General features: G+C 40.9%; 1 protein-coding gene across 8 annotated transcripts in view; it reads left to right on the forward strand.

Moving 5' to 3' along the window:
* LOC138202571 (ELKS/Rab6-interacting/CAST family member 1-like) overlaps positions 1 to 12368 on the forward strand; it is a 130596-nt gene that overhangs the window by 34849 nt on the left and 83379 nt on the right. For all 8 annotated transcript variants that reach the window (XR_011178651.1, XR_011178652.1, XR_011178653.1 and 5 more), the window contains 5 exons: positions 1220 to 1387; positions 1530 to 1697; positions 6046 to 6183; positions 8210 to 8350; positions 11424 to 11564. Coding sequence is in view for 5 of the 8 variants with exons in the window: in XM_069156702.1 (XP_069012803.1) it covers positions 1220 to 1387; positions 1530 to 1697; positions 6046 to 6183; positions 8210 to 8350; positions 11424 to 11564 (756 nt within the window). In the remaining 3 variants the exon portion in view is untranslated. The remainder of the gene's footprint in view (positions 1 to 1219; positions 1388 to 1529; positions 1698 to 6045; positions 6184 to 8209; positions 8351 to 11423; positions 11565 to 12368) is intronic.

Below are 12368 nucleotides of genomic sequence, written 5' to 3' on the forward strand. Positions count from 1 at the left end.
CAAATAAATACAAAAATGCACCCTTAACACAAGAGCACCAGGTCATTCATGACTACATCGCTGATCCCTCCTCAAAAGCTTCTTAGTTTGAGTTTAAATGGATCTGAGTCGTCAGCTGATATCCTCCACATATCGATCCCCAAAACAGAGAAAGATGTTTGTCCAGATGAGGATTTATGTAAGGTCACCTTGCAACTCCCAGCCGCATGCTCCACGTGTTACTGAGCCTGAGCCCGAAGTTCTGAGCGGAAGATTTTCACTCATTTTGAGCCTCATTATGAGCCCTTAAGCAAGGCAAGGCAAGGCAAGTTTATTTGTACAGCACATTTCAACAACAAGGCAATTCAAAGTGCTTCACATAAAACTATTAAAAGCATCAAAACATCAGGCAAAGGAAAAGCAAATTTAAAAACAATTAAGAACATTGATCGAAACATTAAAAACAGTCATTAAAACATTAAACAAGCTAAAAAATAGAATAAAAGTTGCAGTGCAGTTTAAGAAATAAAATACAGTAATAAAATGCAGAAATGCAGGAAATTGATTAATCCTTGAGTCTGGTTCAATTGAAGGCAGCAGCAAACAGAAAAGTCTTCAATCTTGATTTGAAGCAGCTGAGAGTCTCAGCAGACCTGCAGCTTTCTGGGAGTTTGTTCCAGATATGTGGAGCAGAAAAAACTCCATGACACACAGACATGCTGGACGTCGAGCGAGGCAGTGAGCACCAGTTAGTGGTCCAGTGGTACCGCTGGCTGAACGAGAGGGCTAATAAAAAATACGCCGTGCTCAATAAATGTTTTCTTACTGAATAAAGCTGCAAGAGCAGCAAAGTAAAATTAAGCAATTCGCTGTAATTCAAGATTAGTCTCTTAAAAGCATCGTCAGTCAGCGCTGCTCTACATTTCCTCTTTTCTAGTTGCTCTTCTGCAATAGAGTCATAAGTAGCGGCTTAAATCTTATCACACAGCGTAGAACAAGAACTTACTTTGTAAAACTTGTAGCGGATTTTTGATACATATCTATATAATATATATATATATATTATATATATATATATTTATGATATAAGAAAGTCCTCCGCTCTAGTACAAACGCTAACTGGGTTTCCCTCGCTCTCTTTATTTGTGTGTGTGTGTGTGTGTGTGTGTGTGTGTGTGTGTGTGTGCGTGTGTGTGTGTGTGCGTGCGTGCGTGCGTGCGTGCGCGCGTGTGTTACTCAGATGGAGCAAGCAAAGCAGGAGCTGAGTCGTAAGGACAGCGAGCTGTTGGGTATCAGAACCAAACTGGAAACGCTGAACAATCAGTTTTCTGACAGTAAACAACACGTGGACGTACTGAAGGAGTCGCTCACCGCCAAGGAGCAGAGAGCCGCTATCCTACAGACTGAGGTATAGATACACTGTCACTGTAACATGTTTGCTATAAAAGAATTTGATATTTGGTTTGTGAACATTTCTTCCCACTGACGTTTTTATATATGTGTGTGTGCGTGCGTGTTTGTGTGTGTGTGTGTTTGTGTGCGCGCCACAGGTGGATGCCTTGCGTCTCCGTCTGGAAGAAAAGGAGTCTCTTCTCTCAAAAAAGAGTCAGCAGATATCAGAGGTGACGGAGGAGAAAAGCACTCAGCAGGGAGAGATCACCGACCTCAAAGACATGCTGGACGTCAAGGAACGCAAAGTCAACGTACTGCAGAAGAAGGTGAGGAGACTCCAAAACACATCTGTGATTTAAAAAAAACAACAACAAAAAAACAACCTTCATATGAGGATGCAGCCCTGAGGGCTTCACATTAGAGCAACACGCACACAACAAAATAAGTGTAAACATTTTAAATATGTAGATTAAAAAAAATACAGGTTTTAAAATGATAACAATAAAACAACGTGTTAGAAGTCAAATACAATTCATTACAATTACAGCGGGGATTAAAACAAGAATTAAAACTTAAAAACCAAGACGGTAAATGTCCAAATTAAAAGCCAGATAAAGAGATGGATGTGTTTACTTCAAGATATTCACCTAAAGTTGAAGTCCTCATGATTTCTGCTTAAATGCTTGGAAGTAACTCGTTGGTGCAATGTTGTTGTACTTCACCTTTTATGGATCAAACTCTGTGTGAGCACCACTATGATGTCATCCTCGGTGAATTTCCTGTTCGGAAAAATTCTAGTAGTGTGCCACTGTTTTTTTTTTTGCCGTGTTTAGCTGCTCATGCTCCCCACAAAGTTTCTTAATTCAAACAGACACCGAGTCACTGACACTGAAATCATCAAACTCACCCCTTTGTGTTCAATAGATTCATTGTTTTTCAGAGAAGGACTTTGATAATTCATCTCTGCGGAGTCTGAAAGGGATTTAATTTACATAAGCATAATGTATTGGGTGATTATTACTGAAAGTTATTTAAAGAAAATGAATGATACACGCATGTAGATACATGATTTACTCCCCTTAATCCGGCCGTGTCTCTTACTCGTGCTGCTAGAAATCTGCTGTCATGTCATCATGTGCTACTATAACCACTAGATGGGGCTGTAAGACAGTGTGTGGGATTAGAAGCTGACGCAGACAGACACACACACACAGGAAGACGGACAGGTGAGCAGGAAGACGGGTAATTAAAGGTCGTCAGGAAGTCAATGGTGTTTTCTGCATATTTGTCAATATGCCCTGTTGTGTGTGAGTATCTTCATGGTAACGCTGTCAGTTAGATGGGCAGGCAGGAGTGACCACTCGTATTTGCTGTCTGGTGCACAAACACACACACACACACACACACACACACACACACACACACACACACACACACACACACACACACACACACACACACACACACACAGACACACACACACACAGTTCACTGTCACCCTGACAAGAGTTATACTTGTCAGATTTCGGAGAGAGACACAAGGGAGGGGAACTACAATAATGGAGTGATGGAGGGTGAAGAAGGATTCTGGTCACCAACATCTAACAAATTAAGTGCAAACATGACAGTAAATCCAGCTGAATTCTCCTGTCCGTCCCTCCATCTGTCCCTGTCCCCACAGTTGTTTCCCGTAGAAAAAAATAAAATATATAGGATTGGGAACGGTGTGCCGATAATTGAGACAGACAATCAAGAAGACAGACATGAAGGAAGACGGGGAGGGGGAGGAGTGAGACAGAGTGTGTTTAAAATCAGATGCATACTAATGAGTTGCTCTTGTTTAATAAATGATGACCTCTGGCGTCTTCAAATAGAATACAGTCCTATGTCTGAGAGGGAGACAGAGATGCTGCTGCTTCCTCCTTGATCTCAAAATGCACTCGATTTCCTAATTTCTTTGCTTTTTTTAAAATTCTTTTTACTGGTAAGAATAATTTCCACCTCGTCCTGGTGTTTTTATCTGCCATTTGTTGTTAGTCGAGAAGGTTTGTTACCACGATAGACAAAGGTATTTATCTGATCTCTTGTCATCCTCCTCACTTCTATGTTAAATGTTTGTGTGAGGAGCATCATGACGTAAAGGCAGAGAAGCATCAGCTGGTTATTGTGTTGTTGTTTATTATCACACACCATTTGGGGACTAAAAGAGGACAAGACGGAAGCTATGACCATGCGTCTAAATGTGTGTGTGTGTGTGTGTGTGTGTGTGTGTGTGTGTGTGTGTGTGTGTGTGTGTGTGTGTGTTCGTTCGTTTGTGTGTGTGAATGTAAGGGTGCCAACCATCCAGCAAGTTGTCAGTTTCAGGAAATGCAGAGAGGATCAAAGAGCCTCTCAATGTCAAGTGTGTTCATGTGGGTGTGCGTGAGAGAGAGGAAGAGGAGGAGGAGGAGGAGGAGGAGGAGGAGGAGAAGGATGTGTCAGTCAAGCTGTCAGGTCAACAGTTGATTAATGAGGTGCTTTTTACTGTATGAACACACACACACACACAGACTCAGGATCTCTGTGGTACTGTAAGTGTGTGTGTCTCACCTGCAGTGGAGTCAAAGATTACATACCAATCTGACTTTCTTTTTTTTTTTTGTGAAAGGCTGTCAATCACTTGATTTCCTTTCTCTCTGGTAAAAGAAAGAATAAAGAAACAAGGAGGGAGATTGAAATGTAGCGATTTTTACCACCCAGGTTCGCTCATAATAAAACATTACAGAAGCTTTCCATAATTTTTTTCCTCCCTGAATTTATTATTATTGTAGTGTTGAACCTTTTGTTCCATCCATTTCTTAATGAAGACCACAAAGTTGACAGAACATCTTATCTTTGTCTGTGATCTCTCTCTCCTTTTCCTCTCTCACAGGCACACTCGTGTTTGTACTTCTATCTTTGTGAGGACCCCCATTGACTTAATGTGTTCCCAAAGCCCCTCATAACTAAATGGCAAAGCCCGACCTTTAATCCTAATCTAAACCTGATTTTAACATTAACTCTAAAGGCGAGTCTGAACCCTTGAACAGGCCTGAAACTTGGTCCTGACATTGGTAGATGAACAAGAACACACACACACACACACACGCACACACACACACGCACGTATACAACCACTTAATGGAATTGGGGAACGAGTGAGTCCGTCAGTTATTTCTGCTGATTTGGTGTTTTAACAGAAACCAATCTGCTACCAAATCACAGTGACAGGATGCAGGAGGAGGGAGGGGGATAAGAGGAGGAGGAAGAGGTGGCGGGAGACGGTGTGTATTTGGAGTAAGGGTTAAAGGTAGCCAAGCACAGAGAGAAAGTTTATATCTGACACCTCTCATCTGTTTTAATCTGCTGAAATGTCCAGACAGAGTTACATCAGAGCCATTTTACAAGAAATTGTCTGTATTGAGGAGACCGTAAAAGACGTAGCAGCAAATGTAAGTTAATCAAATGCTTTTAGAAAAACACTGGCAAACATCGAAATCATTTTATAGTCGTCAGATTTGTTTAATTTTTAGTTTAATGGTGGTGATGCATTTTGATGAAGCAAAACAACATTAAATAAAATATTATGGTTTTCAATATCAAATGAATAATCTCATACATAATCATATATTACTGTGACTGAAGTCCAATATTATAAGACAGTTCATCCCAGATCCTTCAGAACTCAGTGACACTTGTAGTATACAGAACAACTTTGAGCTTGTGGTCTTCATCAGGGTCAACATTAAAACATATTACAAAAAAATTCGATTAGTTATTTGTCTTTTTTCCCTGTTTCATACACACCCTGTTTGAGTGTTTTACAAATCGACCGTGATGATTGATGATTATTGATTTTTTTTGTTTTTGTTTTTTTGGCCCACAATTGACTTTTTATTGGTTGTTGATCTAATTTCTTTGCCTTTTGATCGAGATTTGAATGTGTGAGCTACTGAACATTTAAATTTCCCTTTTGGGATGATTAAAATAATTATCGATCTATTTTTTTTTATTTTTTTTTTATTTTTTTTTTATCTATCTAACATTAAAGTTGTTTGATATACTAAAAGCGTTGCTGGAGTTTTGACCTCTACAGATTATTTTTCCTTCTCTGAGCACCTTGTCAGTCGTTGTGACAGAAATCGTTATCCTGCTTCTATCTTGTCAAAGATTAACTGCAGCCTGATTAGTTTTCCAGAAAGTAAGAATAAAGTAAAAAAAAAAAAAGAACGGAATGAGAACATTGAATTTATTGGAAAAATTCTGTGTCTGGAGTACAATCTCGCCCACATCGCCCACTACATGATTAATGTTCACTTCAGTATGTATGTTTATTACTGTAGAGATTCCTTGTTTTCATTTTACAGGCTATAGTTTTGTGTCTTCAAATATGTTTTTGTCACATTTACTGTTATTTATAGTTGTTATTAAAACGAATATAACTTTCAGCCTAGTTTATGATTTGCCGCTTTATTTGGTGTTCATCTGCAGGAGTTCAACATCGTCTGGACTTCACTGAGAAGCACCTGCTCCAGTGCTTTATTTGGGCTGAGAGCCCGTCGACCTGCCAACAAAATATCACTCGGCGGTCGAGAGGTGAATTATGCATCAGAATCAACGCAGTTAATAATGATTTCTCTCCTTTTGTGCCTGCAGATCGAGAACCTCCAGGATCAGCTGAGGGACAAAGAGAAGCAGCTCAGCGGTCTGAAAGACAGAGTGAAGTCTCTGCAGACGGACACCTCAAACACAGACACTGCACTGGGAACACTGGAGGAGGCTCTGGCTGAGAAGGTACACACACACACACACACACACACACACACACACACACACACACACTCACACACACACACACACACACACTCACACTCACTCATCGCTGGTCAACCTCAGGTCAACTCTCGAGCGAGGTTACATTAATAAAAGCTCAATGAGCGCAACCGCCGACCACCCACGCGCTGACCAAATGACTCTGGCTAAATGGAAATGAACCAATAATCACAGTGGCTGTTTCATTATTAAATCATTCGCAGCCTGTGTTCATAAAAAGATCAAGAACTGCCCAACAAGCAGCCGCTCGGCTCGAACTTAGCCCATCGGTCTGTGTTTCGGTCTGAACGCTCAGGCACCGCCGAACCGCCTGTTTTATGACCCGGCGGGCTGCTCTTTGAGGGGACTCGACCCTGATTCTGGGAATCGAACCAGTGACACTTACACTGGCCCTTTAAAGTGTTTGATGAGAATATATTTTTGTCCTGTCGTGCGTGATTATGTTACCAACCCGGTCTCCTTTGCAACTGCACAGGCACAGGAAACAGGGCTATTAATTGTCCTGTGACTAATATTCAGGGTGTCAGCTGGACGTGTGAGTGTTGGCAGGACTCCCGCTTCCCTCCCAACTACTTTCACAAGCTTTTTTCTCCCTTCATTTTTATTGTTTTGGTGCCTTTTGATAACTTTTTTTTTTTTTATTATTATTTTAGCTTTCTTCCTTTCTGTTTCCATCTTTACCTCCTTTTTGTGTTTTTCTTTTGTGTGTCTGAAACGCTTTGTAAGTGATATATTGTATTTAATTTTTACGTTAACTCTTGTTTATATTCTGTTATGCTTTATGTCATGCTTAACTTTATTGTTCGATGCATTTCGTAGTTTATGGCTTTACTTCCCTCACTCCTCTTCAATCTGTTGTCATCATTTTGCAAGTATGTTTTTAAAGTATGTTCATGTTTTATAAAAAAAAAAAAAAATCCAACAATAACTTGATAAGTTTTGATTATGGAGGACCCTCATTGACATGATGCATTTCCATAACACTAACCCTTACTTTAACCGTCAAAACTGTACCTTTTGTTTTTAACTTAATTCTGAACATTGATGAAAAAAAATGCTTTAATTGAATAATTGTTCATCAGAAAATGACAAAACTACTTTGATTCCTGATCAATGATTTAATTAAGTCATTTTTAGAAGTAAAACTTCCAAAACTTTTTCTGACTTTGGAATTGATACATTCCTTTTTTATATAAGATCAAATCAAAAATCTTTAGGTTTGGAAATTCAATTCAATTCAATTCAATTCTATTCTATTCAATTTATTTATGTAGTGCCAAATCACAAAACAGGTTATTTCAGGTCCACTTGAAACCTCAAGCAGTGGGAAGGAAAAACTCCCTTTTAATGGGGAAACCTCAGACAGAACCAGGCTCAGTGGACTTTTTATAGACCCAAAAATGAATTATCTAACTAGAAAAATAATTGGTGCTGTCGATTGAGCAAGAAAATCATCATTATGTGAAACTGAGCACCGCCCAAAGTGTCATCACTCTTAAAGGCTAAAACTCAATGCGGTCCTCACAAAGGTGGAATTTTAAGAACACACACATCACAGCGAGTATTCACTCTCTGAGTTGCGCTCCTTTTGTATGTGTGAACTTTTGTACTTTTACTCGAACTGGCTGCTGTGTTGTTCTTCAGCTATGGAGATCGGCTATTGTGTTTTAGTGGTTGTGAATTTTACATCCCGTGCCAAAACGTATTACGTGTCTAAAATCACTGTTGGCTGTTAGATCCTGTCAAAGCTGCCATGTACATAAAGTTTAATGTGACTGTTATTAGTATAGAAACTTGATATTGAGTGACTGTGAACGGGTGTAGGAGTGTATGAGGTGATTTTCTTCTCTGTCTGTTTCTCTTTTTCCATCACTCCCTCTAACTCGACTACCTTTTTGTCCCCACTCAAATACCGAATCTACCACTTTCCGCGTGTCTGCTCTCCTTTTGTAATCTCTTCTTTCTCCTCCTCCTCCTCCACGTCCAGGAGCGAATCATCGAGCGGCTGAAGGACCAGCGGGAAAAGGAGGAGAGAGAAAAGGGGGATGAGATGGAGACCAGCAAGAAGGAGCTGAAAGACATGAGGGAGAAGGTGTCGCAGCTGCAGGCCGACCTTGCCGACCGTGAGGTAGAAGACACGCCGCAAACACGCATCCGTATTTGTGCCTTAAGTTAGAAAAACACTCTGCTGCTCCGTGCTCCCGTCAAAGCACCGCGATTGATCTATTGCTGCCAAACAGACCTCAAAATCCTCCCAAGGTCCTCGCGCCGAAGGACAACAATGATAAAACGGTCATGTTTCCTTGACAATGAAACGCCGGCCCCACGACCAACGGAAAAAAGGGAACGCGGCTGAATTCTTCTCGCTGTGAGCTTTGTGATTCGTACGAGACATCACAGCACAGCACAGCACAGGACAGGACAGGACAGGGAGGGGGAGGGAGAGAGAGGCAGATAATGACAAAGCATTTTCAGGCTGTGTCCTCTCTATATTCACCCTGCAGCGGCTCACCAGCACAGATGGAAAGTGACAATTAACCAGTTCAAGGAAACCAAGATTAAGCAGAAGAAACAGTTGAACACAGTGACCTTCGGGAAGCACAGGTTATTCTTTTTATACTAATGTCTCTCCAATAATAGAAGAAGTGTCCTGCTGTGGAACTAAAATGTGGAGAAAAACAAATCCAGATGTTAAATCAATAAAACCAAACTGGCAGCATATCGACTAAAGAAGAACTAGGGTTTGACAATAAACCAAATTTAAGTGATTACAACAGTATTTATCTAACATCAAACTAAACAGACTTACACCTCAGATTTCACCAATGTCAGTAATCTGGCAATGTTAGCCGGACCGCCTGCAGCACACTGTTATGTGCTCTTTGAATCCCAGACACACAGAGAGGACGGGAAAGAGACGGACGGCGTCGGAAAACAAGGATTTTTTTTTTTTAATGGGCAGCCCACCAGGATTTGTCCCCCTCTGCCTGACGTTCACAACACGACTGACGTTACATTAATTTGGTGCCTTCATGAGCCTTCGCTGCATAGTCTTCTTCCTCCGATGTTGGACTGTGGGAAGACCGGACGCCGCAGGGACTCAGTGTACTTTCTACAAAGGGGTATTGCAACACAGGCCGGGCTGGCGCTAGCTGGTTAGCATGCTAACTTTAGTCGACGTCTCTGCAACACAATACTTTAAACAACTCTGACAACGCATCAACTCTGCTACTTCTGCACATACTGTGAGAGAGGTTTATTTAATTTTTGAACATTTTAAACTAAACATCCCGCAGATTGACCCTTTAATTAAAGACAAACATACCAGAAGTGAGTCAACATTAGAAAGGCAATACATGTGCTGATGTAACCACTTACTTTCATTACCAAGAGGGACAATGAGCACTTTCCCAAAAATGCATTGTGGTGTAAATGATCAAATGATCATGTAGACTTTAATATGAAGTGAGAAAAGATGGCAGACAGACATAAAACCACAAATAGATGTTTTCACAGTTCAGGTGTGTCTGGTTTAAATATAACCAGATTCTGTGTGTTAATTAGTGAGATTTAAAGTTTTCTGCACTTCTGTAAGAGTCATCCAGCATCATGTTGAGATATTGTATTCTCAGTATTAAGAGTGATCTTAACCTTCCCATCAAACCGTCAACGAGAAAGTAATTAGGCAAAGTTATGAAAGTCAAACTCTTCCTTTAAAGGAGTATTTATAGTGTTGTTGTCGTGAAAAGTCCTTTGTGCCTCTTCTGACTCGGACTCTTCAGCTAATTTTAGCGATTGTGGGGTCATAAAACAGATTCCAGTCCCATTATATTATTTGAGAAATACATGGGAAAACTCTCAGAGAAAACAAGCATTCCTCTGTACGCTGCTAAACGCAGATGTGGGGTTTGTCTGACAACAGCTGTATATATGCGAACCTAAATATAAATCAGAGTAAGCAGCAAGGTTTCTGTGACCAAAAGCCCAGTCAAACAGGATGATCCGCAGGCTGGAGTTGGTATTGTCAGTCAAGGGTAAAATTACACGTCTGAGTGTCTCTCCTTCTGGTCCCGTCGGTTTCTGTCTCACTGCCCCTACCAAAAGAGGAAAAGACCAGAAAGGAAAGGCAGCGAGAGACTTCACGGATGGAGGGATTGAGCCTGACGGCGAGAAGCGAGGCAGGTCATGGGTGACGTTTTGATGAACAAGGGACAGTTAATCGCTTTTAACTGTGGGAGAGCAACTTAAAGGATAAACCAGGTTATTATAACCTGAAATTTATCTTTCAATTATATATTATTGATTAGAATTCCCATTTGTATTAATAATAGCTTCGTACTCATTAAGGGAGATCTTGCTATTTAGAGACATTTCAAAAATTAAAGCCCTGATTGGATAAGAAAGACAAGTGGACAGGTCATCGGACAAGTTTTAAACAAACTCCCCGGTTGGCTAAACTTTTTGTTTTGTTTGTTTATCGTAAAATGGTTAAAAGGAACTATTTTGTGAATACAATAGGCGTTTTCCTTTTTATTGTGTGTCTGCACAGGGGAAACGTTCTGCGGTACTTTTTTTTTAGCTTCCTGGGAGGGTACTTCCCCCGTTACAATAGGAAATGCGGTGACGTTAGTGTACATGGATTCGGTGCATTGTTCGAACACCTGAGCAAATGGAGCATGTAAACAGTAAGCCGGGTAAACTACAGTGAAGAACGAAGCCGTTTAAAACAGCCGAGGAAAGAGTTGCAAATTCTTCGCTCTCTTTCTTGCTCTTTCAATGGTCGCACGTCTCATTTCAAACTCTTATTATAATTAAAAAACCCACAACACACAAAAGGCACTCAACTCTGGTCATGGCATCTTCCATCCTCCAAGTTGTGCCGTGCAGAAGTGATGACTCGGTACTAAAAATCGCTCCATTTACTTCATGCTACGTCATTTCAGAGTTCCTATGAAAACTGCAAATGGCCTTAGAGCCTATTTAGTTCTGGGGGAAACTCTGGGGGGGGGATGCTCCACCCAAGAAAAACACCCCATGTTGATATAATCATTAGGAAATGATGAAAAATAAAACCTGAAGTGTTATAAACCACTGTTCTCCTTTATTGGGCAGATCAACCTCCGTGTTAAGCGTTAAAAAGCTGCGTGGTTGACTTCTTCGTTTTCTCTTTGTCTCTGTTCCACTTTCTCTGTTCCTTTTAGACATCAGTGTTGGATCTGAAGGAGAAAGCTTCCTCTCTGGCCTCCTCCACTCTGAAGAAGGACAACAGGCTGACAACTCTAGAGATCAGCCTGGAGCAGAAGAGAGAGGAGTGCATCAAACTGGGGAACCAACTCAAGAAGGTCAGCTGAGTTCATGGATTTATGAGGCCACATTCGGACCAACCAGGTGGACTTATTTTGGCTTAATGATGACCATGATGGACAAAGAAGATGCAGTAAAATAATATTATCCATTATATGAATCTGTCGTGTTGAAGAAAACACTTACAGGGCACACAGTTCAGGCAGAAACACAAGTCAAAACTAAAGTACCTCTCATCTCCTCCTTGTTTGCCCTCAACTGTTTTTCCTGGATATCACAATATTCTCTCCCACACAGCAACCAATAAGATGGTGTGTGTGTGTGACGGCTTGCTGACAGCATTACAGTCATTTTTACAGACTGGAGAAGACAGCAGCACCACCACACCCTCGATGTGTATATAGGTCCGTGTGTGTGTGTGTGTGTGTGTGTGTGTGTGTGTGTGTGTGTGTGTGTGTGTGTGTGAGAGAGAGAGAGAGAGAGAGAGAGAGAGAGAGAGCATGTGTCAAATACAGAGAGGGGGAATGTGTATGAATGTGTCAATGGATCTCTAGTCTTTCATTAGGCTTTATTTCTTAGTCTCTTTCTGGATGGAAAAAATAAATTTTACACGTGACATTGTGTGTGTGTGTGTGTGTGTGTGTGTGTGTGTGTGTGTGTGTGTGTGTGTGTGTGTGTGTGTGTACGTGTACATGTGTGTGACGTTTCTTTCTACCTCTCTTATTTGTCTTTCTCTCTCCTCCACCCAGATCTTCTTATATCGTCAGACACCCAAACATTTCCTCTCCACAGAAAGACCTGTAAAAACTTGAATACTTCCAAAACTAATAGGGTTTATGTAT

Source organism: Embiotoca jacksoni, unplaced genomic scaffold, assembly GCF_022577435.1.
Source record: "Embiotoca jacksoni isolate LCO1_2020_lvr unplaced genomic scaffold, fEmbJac1.0.p SCAF_21, whole genome shotgun sequence".
In the NCBI taxonomy this organism is placed as follows: Eukaryota; Metazoa; Chordata; class Actinopteri; family Embiotocidae; genus Embiotoca; species Embiotoca jacksoni.